At 43.2% G+C, this 22,813-nt stretch overlaps 2 protein-coding genes across 4 annotated transcripts in view; one reads left to right on the forward strand and one right to left on the reverse strand.

Moving 5' to 3' along the window:
- Ir8a (Ionotropic receptor 8a) overlaps positions 1-22,813 on the reverse strand; it is a 95,662-nt gene that overhangs the window by 29,963 nt on the left and 42,886 nt on the right. The window lies entirely within an intron of this gene.
- On the forward strand, positions 4,601-20,078 carry LOC145994911 (uncharacterized). 2 transcript variants are annotated; one of them, XR_014442402.1, is made up of 2 exons: positions 4,601-4,695; positions 19,835-20,078. XR_014442402.1 is itself a non-coding variant. In XM_083131385.1 (2 exons), exon 2 carries the CDS (start codon positions 6,837-6,839, stop codon positions 10,599-10,601), a length of 3,765 nt encoding a protein of 1,254 aa, XP_082987511.1. In that variant the 5' UTR covers positions 4,607-4,695; positions 6,770-6,836; the 3' UTR covers positions 10,602-10,665. The 2 variants fall into 2 exon arrangements, 1 of the variants encoding a protein (XP_082987511.1); XM_083131385.1 differs by lacking the exon at positions 19,835-20,078 and adding an exon at positions 6,770-10,665 and having other exon boundaries at positions 4,607-4,695.

Below are 22,813 nucleotides of genomic sequence, written 5' to 3' on the forward strand. Positions count from 1 at the left end.
AGTTCTTTGTGAGTGTATTCATTCCTTCTTGATCGCCAACAATTATGGATGACGTGCCACAACATGAAAATCGTCTCGCGTGCTGACCTCGTGCTTGCACTTGGCAGGTTGGATGGACTCTCTTGTCACGACAGCTCACGTTCGGATTGATTTTTCAATGTGAAGCAATTGAAGTGGATATTCCCTTCCCGTGAATTATGATGTGAACGTCCCTGGAGGCCAAAATGCGGCAACTTGGATATAACTGCTCATATCTTTTATTTCATCTCTCCGCCTTTTCGAGCACAGATTGATCAGCTATTAAGTAACTCGTTATTTCGCAAAACCTCATCTGTATCGTAATAGCATCCCAGCAATCAATACATATCAAGTGGTTCGATTTTTAACACAGATTGACAAATGGACGACGACATTTTGTAGATTTTATTCTCATATTTTACATATATCTTTCGGTACATCACATTCCTATGTTTGTAGCTTTATTCCAGTATGAGATATCGAAGGTTATAGATATATCCATTGTTAACTTTCTATGTCTTGACTGCCAGATTTCATCCTCTAGAACAAAACCTGATTTTCTTACAATTGAAAATTATTTTACTCTTCTCGGAAACGACAAAACAACCTTGGCTAACAATGATGTAGAGATGTATGCTATCAAAACATGTATGTTTTGATAGCATAGCGACAGTGGTTCCCAAAGTGTGCGCCGCGGCGCCATGAGGCGCCGTGACTGGCTCACAGGGGCGCCGTTAAATGTTCCAATATTTTCAATAAAATGATATGATTGTTCCAAATATTTGCTTATTTAGTACTTTTTGCATGTAAAATGTTTCTGAATTTGAAATATGTATTTATTTTTTTAATTTAACGCAAGCAATCTAGCCACACTAAGTGAGCGTTGCAAGTGTTAGATAGGCGTACATTCTGACGCCGCGGGAAAATCTTAAAACACTAGGGGCGGCGTGAAACTAAAAAGTTTTGGAACGCCTGGATGTAAATTTACGTTGAACGAATTCAGGAAAAAAATTTAGGGTGTATTTTATATTTTTTTAAAATATTATATATTAGGGTGTCATACAGTAATATGCATACTTAGAGAATTTAATTCCGAAAGTCATACTAAGCTGGGCCAAGTTGAATCTGAAATGTAAAACTATTTATTTTCACACTTTACATCTGATTTCGAATTTAGGTTGAGCTCTCCTCTCCTCTCCCCCAAACAGTGATTTATTCACATACCCCTAACACCCCCCCCAACACCCTTCCAAATTATGACAAACACTCCCCTAAGCAGAAAAGTGGAACACCCCCTGCGGGGAGTGGGGTATAAATATGGATTTTTATATCAGCAATAGAATGACAATACTTCAGTAGCGAAGCGTAGTCTTACGAAGGAGGCAAGCAATGTTTCAGTACAACAAAACATGTAGTACAACGACATGCCTAGGGGAAAGATTCAAGGTTTATAGCCTCATTTACCCAGTCGCTGGATTTGTCAAAATATCGTAATAAAGTGACTGTACTAAAAATAAACCATATGATCCGCAAACGTCACATTTACTTTTTAAAAAAAATCCAGGTAACGTTATTCATATGATATTAAACGTTTTGCATATGCGAACTTTCCGCATACGACTAAAGGGAGACGGAATTTCTTACTTACTTATTAGTACCTTTATTTGTTCATTATTATTTTATTTTATGGTCAAACGGTGACCAAACCGATTTAGATAAAAAAAATGGGAATCATTTGTTTATTTTACGCTGCATGATGTAATTTAGTATTTTTGGGCACCCTAAAAACCGCATTGGAGTAACTTAAACACTAAATAAAAAGTTAAACACAAACAATAAAAAATTCATTTCAAAGCAAAGAAACACATGCATAGACGATGTACTCACCACAATAAATTTCAAACTCTTGGTGTTGGTCGACCCCCTTCCACGATTTTCATTTTAACACTTATCTCTCTCGAGCTAAACGAAGCAATTTTCAATTGCTCAATAATACACCCGCACTTCACATCAACCGTTCCTAAATACGCGTTCATTCCGATAAATTCAGAGCACAAAACACGAAGCAACAAACACTCACACTATCCCACGCGCTTTCCACAACTGCAAATGCAAGCATCCACACAAGATCACTTTGAAAATCTCTGAAACAACAGAAAGTGATACCAACCTATTTCCTTAATTTTATCCGTCACAAAGGAAAGATATATCAGTTTGGAGATAAAAATTACGCGGAGGAATCAGAATCATTTCAGCAGAACGAGTATGTACATTAATATTTAAGTAATAAAGTGTCATTCAATGGCGTGCCCGGGGCGAAGGGGGGGGGGTGGATGGTAGACATAACCCCCTTTTGGCCCAGTATATCTAAGAAAAAACGTCAAAGGAAGGAAAAGATGACAAAATGGGGACCGTAAAAAGACCCTGGGAACACCACTTGCGTCATAATAATAGAACTTAAAACATATTCGGGCCTCCCCGATGGCGCAGTGGTAGTGTCGTCGCCTTGTAATCAAGGGGTTTCGGGTTCGATACCCGGCGGAGGCACAAGTGTTTCAGATCCCATTTTAAACTGTAGGTCCAGTCCCGATTAGCCTTACTGTGCATAAAGTGGACTTAAAACAACAAATCAATCAATGAATCATTAAAACATATTCTTGTGCTCATAATATGCAGAATGTATACGATTTACTTCTATGCCATGTACAAATATCAGTAGATAGTTCTTTCTCAGATAGCTTTATTTTCACCCCAAGTTTTATTCAAAAGCAGTCAATTTATTGATTGTAAAATTTGTGAAAGAGCTCACTTGAATTACTGCGTAAATAATTTGGCAGTTGCAAACACTGGTAGTGGTCAACACTTCTGGCGAAATTTGAGCTGGACCGACCAGGAAGCAGGGTGCAGGACCAAGGTCCTTCCAATCTTCCCTCCCTCCCTGAGAAAACTCTTCACGGGGGTGCAGAAATTCCACTGCCCCAACTCCCAATGTCAACTTTTTTTACGCGTTTTACATTTCGCGAAATCTAAAAGTAGTACAGCAAAGAGAATTCCACGCCCGAAAATGAGGTATAGTGAGGTACACAGTGTTGCCAACCTCTTACTCGAAAAAATAACCAAGGTTTTTCTTTTTCGGTCTAACCTAACCTCAAACAAGGAGCTGGCAACCTTGCTTGAGGCTTTTCTCGCAGTGTTGCCAGCTGGGGCTCGGTGGGGCTCAGTGCCAACCTCTTACTCGAAAAGTTACCAAGGTTTTTATTTCTTGGGCTAATCTAACCTAACGCGAGGAGCTGGCAATCTTGCTTGAGGCTTTTCTCGCAGTGTTGCCAGCTGGGGCTCGGTGGGGCTCGCAGTGTTGCCAACCTCTTACTCGAAAAAATGACCAAGGTTTTTATCTTGGTCTAACCTAACCTCAAGCAAGGAGCTGGCAATACTGCTTGAGGCTTGTCTTGCAGTGTTGCCAATATTTTACTCGAAAAGTTACCAAGGTTTTTATTTTGGTCTAACCTAACCTAAGGCAAGGAGCTGGCAATCTTGCTTGAGGCTTGAGGCTTGCTTTAATTAATTGCATAAATCAAGGTTGCCAACCTACTGGTATTTCTACCATGGTTTTTTTACAAAAAAAAGAGAGAGGGGGAAGAGTTAAACAACCGACAATGCTGCCAACACCTACCTATAGTTTTTCTTACTTGATAAGGGTTTAGCCAATTTATACACTGGCGTAACATACACACACTGTGCAATAGAGCCGGCAACAAATATATACTGCCGTAAAAGAGAGATGGCAACACAGTGCGTGTGTGCGTGTATAATATGTAGCATTATTAACTAGAGTGTGTTGGCAACCTACCTGCAATTAAAAAAAAACTAGAGACGTCAATGTTGCCGTAAGATAAAGAGGGAGACTAAGCTGGCAACAGTGGTGAGCGAATATGCCTTATTTCCAAGTTCTGGGCGTCAATGTATATCGGGATTTTTGTAAAAATCTTATCGCGGGAACGATGTGCTGCACATGCATATGCGCGCACCTGTATTGTGACGCAAACAAACAAATAAATAATTGTTGTTTTTTAGGATTCCTGGCCCCTAACCTCGCCAGGGTGCGTGGTGCCCAACCCAAAAAGGTTCTAACGGCTGCGACTCTAGATAGTCGCACCTCTGTAGGGTTTCACGTGTTTTTTTTTGTATGGTAGTGGTGGTGTCGGCAATAGTGGGTGGGTTAATTGTTGTCGTAATATTTTGGTTATTTGGCAAAATACTGCTAGTAACTAGAGGAGTTAGCGTGGGAACGTGAGGCGGCGGCATCTAATTATCTCCTTCGCCATTATCCCCACCGGAAGGTCTACTCCACCCAGTTACGGCCAGTTTTTTTTGTGCGGGTGACCTCGGTGGGAATAATGGCGGCGGAGACAATCAGATATTATCGCCTCACGTTCCCACGCTCATCATGATTTGGATCGCTGCCTTTGGAGCTTTCTGCGTCACTGGCGTGCCCAGCAGCGAAACCAACACAATATCACCGGAAGGTCTACTCCACCCAGTTGCGGCCAGTTTTTTTGCTATTCTTCGCACATCAGTTGCAGTCGAGTATTGCTACTGGGTAGTCGCATAAAAGTGTACGCTATACCAAGTGTAAATATCAAGTGTAATAGAAGCCGAATTAGTTTGGTCTGTCAGGTGAGTACCATATCAGCATAAGTTATACGCACACAAGTTGCTTGACTAGCTATAAAACTAAAATTTACGCAGTAAGGCTAATCGAAACTGGGTCTACAGTGGGATCCGAACCACTTCCACTGGGTATCGAACTTGGAGTTTACAATTATACAAGTGTACAGGGGAAATTTTATTTTTTTTGAATTTGTTGATACTCTCGATTGGATTTTGTTGTTTTAAGTCTATTTTATGCATAGTAAGGCTAATCGAAACTGAGCCTACAGCGAGATCCGAACCACCTCTGCAGGATATCGAACTTTGAGTTTAAAATTATACAAGTGTACAGGGGAAACTCTATTTTTTGAATTTGTTGATACTCTGGATTGGATTTTGTTGTTTTTTAAATCTATTTTATGCACAGTAAGGCTAATCGGGACTGGACCTACAGTTTCAAGAACTACTTGTGCGGGTATCGAAGCCGAGATTACAAGGCTATTGCAGTGCTATCGCAGAGGCTGTTGGAAGTACTGATTGATTTGATGTTTTAAGTCTATTTTATGCACAGTAAGGCTAATCGGGACTGGACCTACAGTTTCAAGAACTACTTGTGCGGGTATCGAAGCCGAGATTTTTTGATTATAATGCTACCGCTGCGCCATCGCAAAGGCTAGTAGAAGTACATAGTTATTCGAATCTTATTTATTTAGACTTACAGTCTAAAAAAATATCATGGTATTATTATTTCTGCAATTATTTGCAATCTTGGCCAGAGAGAGGAGAAGAGGAAAAAAAAAATAATATTTTTGTTTCAATATCGAACCTATATTTTAAATTTATACATGTGTGTATGCGTGCAGGGAGTATTTTTTTTTGATCGGGTGGGTTGTAAGGTGAGTGAACATGTAGGAAAAATACTGGTATATTAATTGATTGATTGATTGATTTAGTTTATTTTATTTTGCGTTTTGTGCCTCTTGGCTAATTTGCGAAGATGGGGGTGAATGATGAAATTGATGAATGGATATTTACAAACAACCAAACCCAAACGGGATTCGAACCCGGGACCCTTGGCATCGCAGCACGATGTCCTAACCACTCGGCCACAGGGTCGGACAAGTACTGGTATATGCATAGACCAAAGTTACATGGTTCTAGGCCCCATAGGAGCCGAGAAAATCAATGTCTTGGAAAATGTCTTAAGACAAATATCTTAATCTTTAAGAAAGTCGACTTCCGGTCTGTCAAGATGTTACTTCCGGTCTGTCAAGAAAATTTTCTTAAGACAAAAATCTTAAGATGTTTTCCAAGACATTGATTTTCTCGGCTCCTAATTGAGCTAGGATGATGATTTTAGGTTTGTTGGATAGGATTTGACGAGAACTATTCGACTGGCAAATAAAATCAATTCCACCCCCTCAAGTTTCGGAAATACAGACAATTTTTTTATTTTTTGAGAAACTTGATTTGCTGGCTTAGTTTTTACCCTATTTCGAAAATTTTAATAGTATTCGATACAAAATTAGAAGTACTCTACAACCTAATGGAGGGATGATGACTAGTGCCTGCTGTTTTTGAGTTATTTTGGATTAAAATTTCAAGATGTAATTTCTAAGATGTTTTGTAATTTATAAACTATGGGTTGTAGGAAAACGATTCTTGCTCTATCTGCTATTGCCCGACAAATACTATAAACACAAATAAATTTTTTTTAAAAAAAAAGATCGAAAATAATTTTGTTTTCTGAAAATAAAAAATATGTGTATGGAAAAAAATACGATTGTGTAATTTTTTTATGATGTATGTTTGCATATAAAAATAAGTATACCTGAAAGTTTTAGAATTTCAAAATAACTATATATATATTTGCTATTATATCAGCCAAAACAAAAAAAATATATATAAACAAGTATATTTTCATAGTTTCACACCTCTACTAGATTGGTAGAAAAATATACTAGTGGGCAATAAAATCTGAAGAAAATTCGTGTCTAGCGAAAGTAAGCTAAATAAAATTACACATACATACAATATTTATTGTGTTTTTTTCCATCTACAATCATATTTTTCTTATATATTTTTTTATATTTTTTTATAGAGTTGATTAAAACACATATTTGAGGAAGACAACGCTTCCCATATATAAATAAACATACCCCGAAAAAATGCCCTCTATGAAAAGTTGCCCTGTGTGCAAAAAAACTATATTAAGCAAAAATTTTGCAAGACATTGTCGCACCTGCGTGCCAGACAAGCATTTGGCTGCCACTGAACTGTGTTCCGGATGCAATAAACATATTACGATTGCGTATGCCAAGAAACATAAGCTTACTTGTCTAAGCAAAAATACATCTGGGGCACAGCCTTCGACCTCCACCAAGAGAGAGGCAGAAGCAGCCACCATCAATGCACCACCCGCCAAACGTGTCAAGCATGTGGCGAAAGCGAACCAGTCTGCTTTCCAGCATTTGTTAGAAGACTTTCCTTTTACTTCGGAGGACTCATGCGACGTGCGTAGCTTTTTGGAGAACGTGCAAGCCCAAATTATTTCCATTCTCGGCGATGCGCTTGCAACGCACTCTACCAAATTCTACGCATCGCTTTGTTGCTGGTACAAGAAGCCGTCTGATGAAATTTACAGCTTCTGCCACAACACCAAGGCGAAGACGCTGCATTTGGCGGATGTCGACAACCTCGAGGACATCTACAACAAGTTTGTCGAGGAGCTGCTGGCAAAGCAAGAAGAACATGAAGCTAAGGGCTCGGGGGGTTCGCTGTGTGGTGAGCCTCACGAGCTGCGCGTCAAACTTTCCAAGTTTGTGCCTCTCTCCGCCTCCAGCTACGTCCGCTTACCAAAAGCAATTGCGGCAAAGACGGCCGTCCTGAACATCCAAAATAAAGATAACAAGTGCTTCGTATGGTGTGTGCTTGCGGCGTTGCACCCTGTTCACTGGAAAAACCATCCACACCGAGTTAACCACTACCTACCCTATGAGCCAGAGCTGGAAGATGCCATTGCTGGGATTGACTACCCGGTGGAGGTCTCGGACATTCGCAAGTTCGAGGCCCGTACACACAACCCTCGGTTGGCCATCAACGTTTATGGCCTCACCGACAAAAATGTGGTGTACCCCATCCGGGTGAGCGACATAGACAACAATGATGCTCGAGAAATCCATCTCCTACTCATCAAGAACGAGACCCATCACCACTACACTCTTATTCGCTCCCTCTCTAGACTTGTGTCGAGTCAAAAAAGCAAGCATCATGGTAGCATAGAAGTTTGTCGAAAGTGTCTGATCACTTTTGACAACCAACAACAAAAACACCAGAGCTTACAAGAAGAAAACATCGCTGCCGAGAAGCTTGCTAACCACAAGCTCTACTGCAATGCCAACGAGCCGGGGGTGGCAGTCTTACCCAAACCTGGCACCGTGGAGCGTTTCCACATGCACGGTGCCATGGTGGAGCACCCCGCTATCATCATCGCGGATTTCGAGGCCTTCCTCAAACCCCTGTCCACTTGCGATCCCGATCCTGAAGTTTCTTCCACCACCCCTTACCAACTCCACGAGGCATCCAGTTTCGCATATGTTGTGGTGCGACGAGATCAACACATCGCCCCCGAGCCCTACGTGTACCGTGGTCCCGACGCAGCCAAACACTTCCTCGAGAGGATGGTTGTCGAGGCCATCGAGATAAGGAGGGTACTGTTGACCCCCAAGCCTATGCTCCCACTGTCCCCCAACGATCAACGAAGACATGACGAGGCCATCGCTTGCCCTGTCTGCGTCGAGGAGTACACCGCCAACAACCGTAAAGTCCATCACCACGATCACTTTAACGGTAGGTACGTTGGTCCTTGGTGCAACAGATGTAACCTTAAGGCCCAGGACCCGCACTTTATCCCTGTGTTTTTTCACAATGGCTCGGGATACGACTTCCACCACCTGATCAAGCATCTTGGGTACGACAACGCAAGAATCAATGTCCTGGCACAAAACGAGGAGCGTTACATCAGTGTGAGCAAACAAGTGCCGATCCCAGCATCCGACTCTACCGTCGAGCTTCGCTTCCTCGACTCCCTGAGGTTCCTCCCGGCAAGCCTCGATGCTCTCGCAGGGAAGCTTAGCGACGAGCAAATACTCATCACCTCTGCAAATTTTCCGAACTTGGACGTCGGTCTCTTCAGGCGTAAGGGGGTCTACCCCTACGAATACGTCACCGACTCTACCAAGTTTGCGGAGACGTTGCTACCTCCCCAGGCGAACTTCTACAGTCAGCTACGAGGCTCGGGCATCACCGACGAAGAATATCACCACGCCCAGTCCATGTGGTGCGAGCTGGGTTGTCGAACTCTCGGAGACTACCACGACGCCTACCTCAAACTTGATGTGACGCTCCTCGCCGACGTGTTCCAGACGTTCCGTGCAACCGCAATGAAGATTTACCAGCTGGATCCCGCCTACTTCTATAGTCTCCCCGGACTGGCGTGGTCAGCCATGTTTCTGGTAACGAAAATCAAGCTTGAGCTTCTTTTGGACGTGGACATGGTGCTGTTTGTGGAACGCGCTATCCGGGGTGGAATGGTCCAGGTGTCGCAACGGCACGCGCACGCCAACAACCATCACATGGCTACTAGCTACGACTCCACCCAACCGTCGAGCTACATCATGCACACGGATGTGAATAACTTGTACGGGCACTCCATGATGCAGCCACTCCCCTTTAGAGGGTTCGAGTGGGCTGATCCTTCCAACTTCGACGTTGAAGGTTTTGACGATTCGGAACATGGGTTCTTCGCCGAGGTGGACCTTGAGTTCTCCAAGAACGTGCAGGATTCGTTCTGCGATCTTCCCCCTGCACCCGAGTTCAAGTGTCCACCCGATTGCAACCAGAAGAAGCTCGTCATGGATTTCGAACCCAAAAAGAATTACGTCCTTCACTACCAGAATCTCCGGTGGTTGATGCAGCAAGGGGTCACAGTCCACGCAGTTCACCGTATCCTCAAGTTCGAGCATTCTCCGTGGTTGCGTCCATATATTGAAGTTAACACTGAACACCGCACCGCAGCCACGTCCGAGCTTGATAAGGATTTCTTCAAGCTCATGAATAATGCGGTGTTTGGCAAGACCATGGAGAATGTACGGAATCGCGTGGACATAAAATTGGTGACGAGGAAAGAGCGATGTCGTCAGCTTGTCGCGAGTCCATTGTTCAAGTCTCGAACAATCTATAACGAGCAGCTGGCTCTGATTCACATGAGGCAAGGTGTGGTGAAACTCACCAAGCCCATCTACGTTGGAGCCACGGTTCTGGATCTGAGCAAGCTCCACATGTTCGAGACATACTACGACATATTACGTCCACACTACGGCCACAACATCTCGCTTCTCTACACGGACACGGACAGCTTGGTGTACCACGTTCACACAGCCGACGCATACGGGGATATAGCCACAGTTCCATCTTTGGTTAACCTCTTTGACACGTCAGGCTATCCCCAACCGAACCAGAGCGGTATCCTGGCCCGCAACAAGAAGGTGCCTGGCAAACTCAAAGATGAGAAGGACGGAGATGTGATTCTCGAGTTTGCAGGTCTTCGCGCCAAGGCCTATACCATCAAAGCCGAGGGTAGCGTTACCAAGAAGGCCAAGGGTGTCGGCAGACAGGTGGTTCGGGAGCATCTCACATTCGAGGACTTCGTGGATTGCCTCAAGACCAGGTCGTCGGTTCTAAGAGCAGAACAGCGCATCCAGAGCGTCGACCATGTGTTGACCACCAACAAAGTGAGGAAGATTGCCCTGGATCCCAACGACGACAAGAGGTGTGTTCTCCAATGTGGAATCCACACACTGCCGTGGGGGCACTATCGCTTAGCAGAAAGCAAAACCTGCAACATATGCCCATCTTCAACAGAAGATTCATAAAACAAAAACAAAAAAAAACAAAAAAAATCATTTTGTTAGTTATTACAAAAAAAAACACTGACTGTCATTACAAAAAAAACTTTGACCGTATTTTAAATAACCAGCATACCTATGAATCTCTTTGGTTTCCGAAAACAAACCAACATGGAGACTGTACACCGCGCGACGACAGATCATGAATTTCTACCTTCCATGTTAACTAAACTCAACGGTCTACTGATTGTTCACCTTAATAGCATTTGGACGAAATTGGATGACGATGTAGGCAAGATGTTTTATGTCTTTAACAACAATTTACATTTTTACAAAATTCCGATCGATGGAAAACTTCAAATTACCGTGAATCCGGAAAACGTAGGCGAAATCAAAATATCTACCGGCAAGAACATTTTTCGAATCAAGCACGACAAGATGCTTTCTAACATTACGTACGATGTTTCTGCAGGAGATTGTTTATACGTGGAACTCCTAGGAGATTACGACAAACTTATTCCTCTCTTCGTAGAATTACGAATCGTCTATCCTATTATAAATAACCGTTAACCAAAATGCCTAACGATATTTTCGGCAACACCAAGCGTGTAGACCACGCAGAAGAGATTCTCATGTTGGACGTCCGAATTAAAAAGTTGAGGAGCGATTTGATTGCTTTGCAGGAGACCTTAAACAAAAGTTTAGAGTCCGAGATCGCTACGCTCCAAACGCAATGTCTCGACCCCATTCTGAAAATCGATTCCGAACTGAAAACGCTCATAAAAAATTATGTCGACGTACCTTCTTACGACAACGTTCAAAATATACAGTTGAGCGTGGATAAGCTTCAAAATGATTTGGCCAAATTGCAGCAATTTCAATCGAAAAATGAAGATTTGGAAAAATTGAAACTCGAAATCGAAGAACGAACTTCGGCAATCGAAAAGAATTTCTCTGAACTTCAAACCGTCGTGAAGGATATTGATGTAGAACGCTTGCATGTTGTTGTTTCCAAATTACAAGAAGAATTCGCCAGCACGTTGGAAGAAATTAAATCCAAGTTACAGACTTTGGAAGATACCATGACGAACCTACCATCGTCAGACGAACTGCAAGTCATCGGCAAAAGCGTCGCGAACATAAAAATTCAATTGGAGGCTTATCAAGATTTCGAACACATTCAAACCACCATCGCTACGCTTCAGGCATCTCTGGAGTTGATCAACGAAGAAATTAAAAATATTCACGCTGAAGCAAACGCGTTGACGAGCATACAAGACACGTTGAGCACGGTTCAGCAGAAGATCGAATATTTAGAAAATTTGAACGTCGAATCAAACCTTGCTCATTTTCATCACGTACTGGACAACATACAGAATGACTTGGAATCGTTACGGACGAGCGTACCTTCGAGCGAAGATTTGGAAAAATTGAAAACGGCGGTGACGGCACTATCCGATTCGAGCGACATCAAAAGTTCATTGAGCGATCTCGAGAGTAGGGTGGCCAATCTCCCCACCTCAAAAGAATTACACGCTTTGAAAAGGAGCATATCACGTATGCTGAAACGACTAGAAACGGAAACGGCGAACGTGGAACAGATTCGAGACGAACTTGCTTCGCTGGTGTCGACGCTGCCCACTTCGCAGAGCGTCGCCGACCTTCACACGCAGTTTACCGAGATGCGAAGCATCGTGAACGATCTCACCGAGAAAAGTTCGAAATTGAATCAAGTCGAGAACCTTCAGAGTATCGTCGTCAACATCAGAGATCAAGTTGGAGTGTTGGAATCCACGCAGGAATCGACGCTGGCCTCTTTCGGTGCCAAATTACAAGAACTCAACGAAAACTTCAAGCAGTTGAACGTGGAAGTGAAAATCAAGCCGTCATTTTCTACAGTAACGGATACCATCGTCGAACATTTGTTGCCCGTACAAAATACACTGGGACAGCTTCACAGCAACCTTGTTAGCGTCGATACTAAATTCGCTAAACTGCATTCTCTGCAAGCCATCGAAATCAACAGCGTACCCAATCAACAGAGAATCTCCACGTTCGTCGAAGGTAACAAACTGTACATGTTACATCCTTATCATCCGTACTACAAGTTTCTCCTCGATGGCACGATTCAGATAAATGAATTTTCGTACTGGTCTCACGGCAGAAAAGCTAGCGTTCCCACCATGACCTTGATATCGAATCGTGGTGTCCAGAAAGCAGGAAACATTCCTCTGGCACGTTGGAACGAAACGCGCAACATATATGAAATACACGAAGACGAAGATCTTACCGTTTTTGACGTGAGTGCCGGCGATAAGCTGATCGTTCAAAACACGAGCGAAGTGCCACCCTCTTTGAATCCCATCACGCTGGTGCTTCTCTTCAAACGTAATCTCTAAAAATGTCTAGGCAAGCCATCGTCGAAGAATTGCATAAACCTGCACGTCGCAACTACGAACGTTTGGCGGTGGTAACCAAGGGAATCGATGACCTCTGGCAAAGTGACCTCGTGGAGATGAGTAGCGGCAATTTGAAAAATGTGCATAAATTGAACAAGGGCAACAAGTACCTCCTCACCGTCATAGACACGTTTTCGAAATTCGCATGGGCTCTACCTTTGAAAGCCAAAACGGGGACATGCGTCACGGAAGCATTCAAGACAATTTTTCGCGAAAGCGACAGACGGCCTCGGTTTTTGCAAACGGACAGGGGGAAGGAATTTTACAATGCCGTATTCCAAAAGTTTATTCAAAAACATGACATTCGACATTATTCGACCTTCAGTCACATCAAAGCCAGCATCGTGGAAAGATTTAATCGAACCTTGAAAACACACATGTGGAAACGATTCACGCTTCGAGGAAATTACAAATGGGTCGACATACTGCCGGAACTCGTCGACACCTATAATAATACGGTACACAGAACGATAGGCATGAAGCCAGCTGACGTTACGAAATCTGACGAGCAGCGTTTAATTTCTACAGTTTACTGTCCAAAGTACACTCCCACGACTACCAAAAAATCAAAATTCAAAATTGGAGACCAGGTGAGGATCAGCAAATTCAAACGCACCTTCGAGAAGGGATTCACAAAAAATTGGAGCACGGAACTTTTTACGGTGGTTCGAGTTTTACCCGGAAACCGACACACGTATATAATAAAAGATAGTAGCGGCGAGATTTTGAAAGGAAGATTTTACGAAGAGGAACTCTCTAAAACAAAACATCCCGACACGTACCTCATCGAGAAAGTATTGCGTAGGAAAGGCGACAAACTGTTTGTCAAATGGCTGGGACTTCCGGAAAAAAGTTGGATCGACGCGAACGAAGTGATCTTGTGAGTACGTGGAACGTGGTGAAGCGTCTACCGGATTCGGAAAGTCAAACGAAAAAAAAGAACGGTGAGTTGCTTCCCGACAGCATCCGCTGTCTGATCGTAGGTCCTTCAGAGTGTGGGAAAACAACACTGCTCGTGGACAATTTTCTCCTCGCACCGAATTGGTTAGATTGGAAGAACAGGCACCTCTACGTATTTTCGAAAAGTCTCGAACAAGCGAAATACCAGCAACTGATAAAACTGTACGATGGTCTGGACATTGCAACGTTCTCTTCGGAAATAAAACCACTCCACGATTGTCGTGAAAATTCAGTCGTTGTGTTCGACGATGTCATCCTGGAAAATCAAAATGAAATTCGCAATTTTTTCACGCAAGGTCGTCACAAAGGAATAGATTGCTTCTTCCTAGCTCAAACGTTTTCCAAAATTCCAAAACAGTTAGTACGCGACAACGCTAATTTCATATGTTTGTTTCGTCAAGATCACACCAACCTCAAGCACGCGTACGATGACTACGTAGGCGGAGACATGAACTACAATCAATTTTCGGAACGCTGCTGCTCCCACTGTTGGAACAGTGACGATTTCGGATTCGCGACGATCGACATGACGAGAAAACCTAACGAGGGAAAATACAGAAACAAAATCAACGACTTTCTAAACGTTGCAACGTTGTGAGAAACGATGAGTATAAATAACGCTATGACGAAACGAAAAATCGAAGACGAAAATCTCAAGCTTCGCGATTACCTCGCGAAACGCTTCAAAGGTTGGAAATCCGAGAATCGCGGATTCTACGAAGAGAAGAAACGTCAAGATCAACCTGTGATCGACGCCATCGGCGATCTAGGTAAAGAAATTAAAGGTGTCACGGAACAAAATAAAAATTTGATCAACGAACTCGTACCACTTGCAGCTAAAAATTACACCGTACCCACGCCCATTTCGAGCATTCCTTCGACGCCGTTCGAACTAAGAGACGTACCGCCACGACGTCGAGCCATAGGTAGCACGTCGTCGTCTTTGGATAAGATCGAGTTGGGACCTTTGGCACGAGACTACCTGAGCACGGCGAAATTCGACAAGGATGAAGTTTTCGGATTGTATCCGAGCATGGAGAGCAACGAAGGCGGCGGTGTGGTTTGGAAGATTGGAAAATCGAAAGTTACCTTCGAAGGCAACGACATTAAAGTTAATTTAGGCGAGAAGGATAGTTGGAACAGGTATCCGGGTACGGTGGGACTGTGGGAACTCGTTGCCAAAAAGCAGCCGAAAGATTACACCGACGAAGATTACCAGAGTTACAAGGAAATTTTGATCATGACGGATGCCTTATACCAAAACAACGACGCCTCGCAGAATAGGGTCAAATCCAGCAGCGGCGAGAAGTACAGAAATCTCATCAAGCCGATATGGAACCAGGTGAAAACAGGCAGCGGCGTCAAACTCTACAACACCCTGCCCAAAGAATTCGTTTGGGTGGACGACGTGCGCAAGCTCATAGACAGGTTGTTGGTTATTGCAGGAGAGGAGACTGCAGGCAATCGTAATTTCTACAACGAGAAGGTAGGAATTGTGGACATGATCAGCACAAAACTTTCCAACTTCATCGTGAACGACGACAAGGGCATAGGTTACCTCATTAAAATTATCAACACGCTGCCTCCGAGATTCTGGAACATGGCCGAAGGAAAGGGACTCGTGAACGACATCATCAACAAGTTACCTTTCGAGATGCATTTACCCGGCTACCAGTACTGCGGACCAGGTACCAAACTCGAGAAAAGATTGAAGAGAGGAGACAGGGGTGTGAATCCGTTGGACGCCGCATGCAAAGATCACGACATCGCTTACAACACCACTCGCACCGAACTGGATGCACGTCACGAAGCAGACAGAAAGTTAGAGCACGCAGCTTTCGAAAGATTCGTCAGCAGAGACGCTTCGCTGGGAGAAAGAGTTGCAGCACTGGGCACCACCATCGCCATGAACACAAAACAAAAACTTGGGTGGGGTATATAAATAACATACAGTAAAAAAAAAAAAAAAACACATCATGTCTGGTATAACCGTCTTGCCACACGAACTGTTGTGTAAAATTTTTAAACACGCAGTAAACGGAGATGTTAATAAACTTTTAATCATAGCGAGATCAACGCCGGAATTTCGCATCCCTTGTGAAATGGCTGTTAAGGATTATCTTCGGGAGATCAGTGGCATGAGGTGCGGTGATCTCGACACTCTTCTTTCGGCTGCAGGGGAAAAATTAAACGAGAGGATGGACGAACTGCACGAGGCGAGGCAGGGAAGAAGACAATACACGGATGATTGGCGTAGATCTAAACAAGAGACGGAAGATATTATCACGCACATCATCGTGTTTTCCGAAGCACGAACTTTTTTCCTCTGTCGAAAACTTGATATATAAATAACACACACACTGAAAATTTCTCTTCAATATGACGACTGAAAAAATGAGTGACTTTCAAGCATTAAAACAAATGCTAAATTTGTCAGTAGAGTATGTAAAAATTCAGGAATTAGAAGTGGACAAACCTTACACGATAACTTCCGGTTCAATTGTTTCTACCCAGTATGGTCCCAAGGCGCGTTTGTTGCTCAACGCACAATACAGTCTATTTTTACCAGATCGATACGCTAACATGTTATCCGACGAGAAGCTAGCTATTTTAATCGAGAACAAAACTCAAATCGTGTACAAGGGTACAAAAGAACTTCTTGGTAAGAAAACAAAGCACGTAATAGAATTTGTGTAACAGCTCTGCGCGAAGTATATCCTTGAAAAAAAAAATTACACGGAACAAAAAAATCTCAGAACATTTATATATAAATAACATACCGAAAAAAATTACACAAAACAAAAAAAATCTCAAAACATATATATAAATAACATACCGTGAAGATAACATATAGAGCATCAACATGAAGCCCAAAGGTGTCGTGTACCAGATACCATACTCCAATCTGAAAAATCTAGGTACCCTCGATGGTTTACTCACCAAAAAACAACGCGAGAAGAAACGTTCTTGCTTGATGAAAGGACACGGAATGAAATTACTTCTCAGCACACCTCAATTGAGACGCTTGCAGCGTTCGCGGAAACAGCAAAAAATCGGAGGTTTCATATTCAGCATCCCAGCCATCCTGGCAGCATTGGGGGCTGTTGGAAGTTTGGCCGGCGGAAGTGCCGCCATCGCGAAAACCGTCATCGACTCGAAGAAGAACAAAGCCGAGTTGGAAGAACAGAAACGTCACAACCTGGCTATGGAGAAGAAGGGGAAAGGTATAACCAAAAAACAAAAAAGCAACCTCGATGCTTTGAAGAAATATAAAAAAAAGAAGAAGCCCTGTCCAACTTCGATATTGAATCTCTGATCGAACTGTTGGGAATAAAAAACTTCAGGGGTGTTTTCATGTCCGATTCTCTACCCTCTGCTGTGAAGAAAAAGGAGTATGGCGTGGTCAACCTGGACAGTTACAAAAATCCTGGTACACATTGGATATGCTACCTCAAAATTGACGATAACAATGCATTTGTTTTCGATTCGTTTGGTGGCACACCACCTGCCAGGTTGGTGAAGTATCTCAGTGTTGCCAACCTCTACTACAATGACAAACGCATCCAGGGTTTCACCGATGTTAACTGCGGCCACCTATGCCTTTCTGTTCTCGCATACATGTCTAAAATAAATAACCCGTCGGTGGAACATTTTCAGAAAGCATTGTGGAATCTTAAATACGATGGGCGTGTTCCATCTCACGAGCGAATCTTCAATCTTGAAACTCACGCTGCACGACGACATCGTCTATCCTAAATCCGTGGCTCTGCGTGCATTCTACAGCATGTACCTCATACCTAACGTCACGCAGCACAACAACAAAATTAGCGTCGGAAGCAAACACATTGTCGTCACGCCAGGTCAATACAATCTTTCCACTTTGCAAGCTCAGTTACCCAAAGGCACGTACTTTTCTCAAAATTCGGTCACGCACAGAGTGGAAATCGTATCGGCAACGGAGACCGTGGACCTGGGCACCATAGGAGAACTTCTAGGTTTCGAGAACAACACCAAACTCGAAGCTGGCATCAAGCACACGGCAGTCAATATTCCTAAATTTCTAGCCATCGAAACTCTGAACGTTCACTGCAACGTGGCGAAAGGCATGATCACGAAATCCTCGGACGGGGAGCTGCTGGGAAGTCACAAGCAGACAGGAATCATAGCTACGTTCAAACCCAGTTCCGAATTCATGGAACCGATCATCTACACACCCTCTTCGCCGATCTATTTTCCAGTATGCCGCAACCGCATAGACGACATAGAGTTGGTGGTGACAAACGAGAAAGGAGACGTGGTGGATTTCGCAGGTGCCACTACGACGGCCATCGTGGAGATCAACGTATAATAAATAACACACATAGTGAAAATGGAGCAAATCGAAAGTTACGAATTGCAATCTTTCCCTCCCAACCGTCGCACGTTCGCCAATCTCAACGAAGCAAACAGGGAGATCGAATACGACGTGGACGTAGGCGATGGGTTCGTTCATCCTCACAGAGCGGACCTCTACCTTCAATTCGACGTGGTGAAGAAGGAAAACGGAGATGCGTTTCCGCCCAATGCAAATTTGATACTCGTGGACAACTTCGTGCCTCACCTGTTCTCGCAGGTGGAGGTGAGGAAACACAACACCGTCATAGACAGAATAGATTATCCAGGCATCACGTCGACGGCAGTGGGAACATTGAAATTATCCAAAACAGACGCAGCATACTACCAGGCGGGAGGATTCGAAGCGGGGACCAAAATATCGACTAAAAGTCACACGGTGCTTTTTCCCATGCGTCTGCTGCCGGGATTCTTCTCGGACTACAAGGAGATCATGTGGAAGGGAGGATTGCGCGTCACGTTTCGAAGAGCGGCCAACGACAACGACGCACTGATGCGATACACCAACTTGAACGCCGACGGCACGCCGATAGCCAACACATTACCTGAAGCGGCCAAGTGCGTCATCCGGAGCATGGAATTGAGAATGCCGATCGTAGAATACGAAACAAACTACGCCCTCAAGTACAAAGCGGAGATCTTGAAGAGTCCGCAGGTACCGATTCACTTTCACGGTTACCAGTGCGTGCAGAAGATGGCGTCGGGAAGTCACATGGAATTCGACGTGACGACGCAGTTCAACAACATACAGTTCGACATGCCAGATTTCGTCGTCGTGCTCTTTCAGACCGGGCGCGATAACAACCAGGAAAAAAATTCCAGCATGTTCGACGACTGCAAGATCAAGAATGTTTATCTGAAGAATGGCAGAAACGAAGTGTTCCCGCGCGAGAATTACAACCTCGACATGACCAAAGACGATTACCTCAAACTTTACGAAGCTTACACCTCTTTCAAACGCGTGACCGAGGGAAGCATGGACATGTACTACACGCCCAGCGAATTCAAAACCCGCAGACCCATGTTCGTCATCAATACCACGAAGAGGAAGCAGGTGGTGGTCAACGATCGAACCAACATCAAGGTCGTCTGCGAGTTCCACGACGCGCTGCCCGAGGACACCGTATGCAGCGTTATCCTGATTGCAGAGAAGTCCTTCGTCCACGACGTGAAGAACGAGAGGGTCACAGAGCAGTTTTAACAAGTTTTTTACATTTTTTTCTTGCACAATAAGAAATTTTTGTACTAGCACAATCAGTTCCAATGGCACAATACGAAAATTTCACTAGTTCAGATCAGTTACAAATGTCTATTTCATTAGTTATCAGTTACAATATCTTTTTTGCACTATAGCACGAGAGACAATCAGAAAATTTGCACAAAAAAAATTTGTTGTTGTTTTTTTTTACACGAGAAAATTAACAATAAAATTCTTTTTTATCGTTTCAGATGCTGTCGAAACATCAAAAACACATACACACACACTAGAAAAAAAGCATGCAACTTTATTTGTAACACACACACATACATTATCCATCTTCATCAAAAAAATATTATAATAAACATAATTATTTTTATCTATATCTCACAATAAAACTCTATATCCAAAAATATTACAACATCAAAATAACACTAGAGTCGTTAGTACACGTTGCATGCATTACGGAGGTCCTCTGTAGGGTTTCATGGAAGTTTGGGGGGGAAAAAAAAAACACGTGAAACCCTACAGAGGTGCGACTATCTAGAGTCGCAGCCGTTAGAACCTTTTTGGGTTGGGCACCACGCACCCTGGCGGGGTTAGGGGCCAGGAATCCTAAAAAACAACAATTATTTATTTGTTTGTTTGCGTCACAATACAGGTGCGCGCATATGCATGTGCAGCACATCGTTCCCGCGATAAGATTTTTACAAAAATCCCGATATACATTGACGCCCAGAACTTGGAAATAAGGCATATTCGCTCACCACTGTTGCCAGCTTAGTCTCCCTCTTTATCTTACGGCAACATTGACGTCTCTAGTTTTTTTTTAATTGCAGGTAGGTTGCCAACACACTCTAGTTAATAATGCTACATATTATACACGCACACACGCACTGTGTTGCCATCTCTCTTTTACGGCAGTATATATTTGTTGCCGGCTCTATTGCACAGTGTGTGTATGTTACGCCAGTGTATAAATTGGCTAAACCCTTATCAAGTAAGAAAAACTATAGGTAGGTGTTGGCAGCATTGTCGGTTGTTTAACTCTTCCCCCTCTCTCTTTTTTTTGTAAAAAAACCATGGTAGAAATACCAGTAGGTTGGCAACCTTGATTTATGCAATTAATTAAAGCAAGCCTCAAGCCTCAAGCAAGATTGCCAGCTCCTTGCCTTAGGTTAGGTTAGACCAAAATAAAAACCTTGGTAACTTTTCGAGTAAAATATTGGCAACACTGCAAGACAAGCCTCAAGCAGTATTGCCAGCTCCTTGCTTGAGGTTAGGTTAGACCAAGATAAAAACCTTGGTCATTTTTTCGAGTAAGAGGTTGGCAACACTGCGAGCCCCACCGAGCCCCAGCTGGCAACACTGCGAGAAAAGCCTCAAGCAAGATTGCCAGCTCCTCGCGTTAGGTTAGATTAGCCCAAGAAATAAAAACCTTGGTAACTTTTCGAGTAAGAGGTTGGCACTGAGCCCCACCGAGCCCCAGCTGGCAACACTGCGAGAAAAGCCTCAAGCAAGGTTGCCAGCTCCTTGTTTGAGGTTAGGTTAGACCGAAAAAGAAAAACCTTGGTTATTTTTTCGAGTAAGAGGTTGGCAACACTGTGTACCTCACTATACCTCATTTTCGGGCGTGGAATTCTCTTTGCTGTACTACTTCTAAAATAATTTGTAATATAATATGATATATATGGAATTTAGAATAGTGATAATAACTTCTTTTAGTTATTTTATGACTAACAATTATTATTATATTTGCGATCTTGTTTACGTGTTCATGAAGACAAATATTCGTTACTAGTTTTTGCTGGCAACGTACCCATAGATGAATCCTTCTGCTTTCGGTTGAACTCGGCTATTTTCAGGAATCACGCAAGCTCGGAAAGCACAGCTTTTTGTAGAAGCTTTGTGGACGGGTTCCACCAGAATTTCACGCTTCGCCATGTGACTCCTTCGGAGGCCTTATTTTCCCGCAGAACGGCTGCAAGCATTGAGGCTGGTGCTTGCTACAGAGCTGCTGGGGGAGTTTGCGGCCGCATTTTTTCGCGAAATCGAGTGCGATGGAAACTAAATACGGTTAGAACATTAAGTACATTAAATGATATTCGAATTATGCAAGCAGTGCTTGCATTGCTTGTACTATATCTTCGCCTCTGCAATACTTCAACATAAAGGAACCATTTGTAGCTCTACAAGAAACGAAGTCCAATGGACCTTTCGATCAACTACAACCAAAGTGTCAAAGAAGGAGGGTGGAATGTTCAGCATGGTGATTTCCTGGAAACACCATCTCCCTTGACAAGGCTTCACTAGGGAAGGGACACTGCCATCTGGAAAATGTCAAACTGACCTCTCGCCCTCCTTCCAAGGAGCACATATCACACACAGCGTTGACAGTTCAGCGTTTGAATACCTAAATAAATATTTCGTAAATGCGTTACAGGTTTGTAAATTCAACCCCTGAGTCAATGAAATTTACATTCCGTTTCATTTTCCTTTCAATTCTTTCAATGGGCGTCCGGAAGCCCCCCTACCCCCAGGAAAATGAAAGTCAACCAGAAATTATATATTTTTCACATATAATTTCATTTCAGTCATAATAATATGCGTTAATTATTGCATGAATGTGATAAATTCAAATTTAAGCAATGTTTTTTTTAAGGGAACAATACTATTATTGGGGAAAATATCCCTGGTCCCCCCCCTGGAAAAAAATGCCTTCCTTGTCTCTTCCTGAAAAAAATTATGCGGACGTCCATGATTCTTTCATGTGAAAAATGTACGATAAAAGTAAGGGAAGAATTTCAAAGATACAGGTTTGACTCTTGTAGTGAATTATGTTACTATGGTTAGCAACACTATTTTCTGTAACTTGAGCAAGATGGATGATTTTGGAGTGGTAGAGAAGAGAACAGTCAAATGCCTCAGTGTAGCATCTCAGTTCGTGTGTTGTCGTTCTACTTAGTGTAACAATCTCTAAAACTTTACTGCAAAATTGGCTGAGGAAGATAGAGAAATTGAAACCAGACAGAAAGAAACCGAAAGTGGCGAGTAGAAAAGCAGTGACACTATATGTAGGTATAATTTCTTCCAACGGATATTCATAAAGTACCCCCGGGTTCGATAGCCGGCAGAGGCACATAGTGGTTCGGATCCCACTTTAAACTGTAGGTCCAGTTCCGATTAGCCTTACTGTGCATAAAGTGGACTTAAAACACCAAATCAACCAA

The sequence above is a fragment of the Lepisma saccharinum genome, chromosome 11 (assembly GCF_977018435.1).
Source record: "Lepisma saccharinum chromosome 11, izLepSacc3.1, whole genome shotgun sequence".
Lineage (NCBI taxonomy): Eukaryota > Metazoa > Arthropoda > Insecta > Zygentoma > Lepismatidae > Lepisma > Lepisma saccharinum.

Excerpts from the sequence above, each read along its gene's own strand:
- LOC145994911 (XM_083131385.1), top strand. The coding sequence starts at position 6,837 with ATGCCCTCTATGAAAAGTTGCCCTGTGTGCAAAAAAACTATATTAAGC.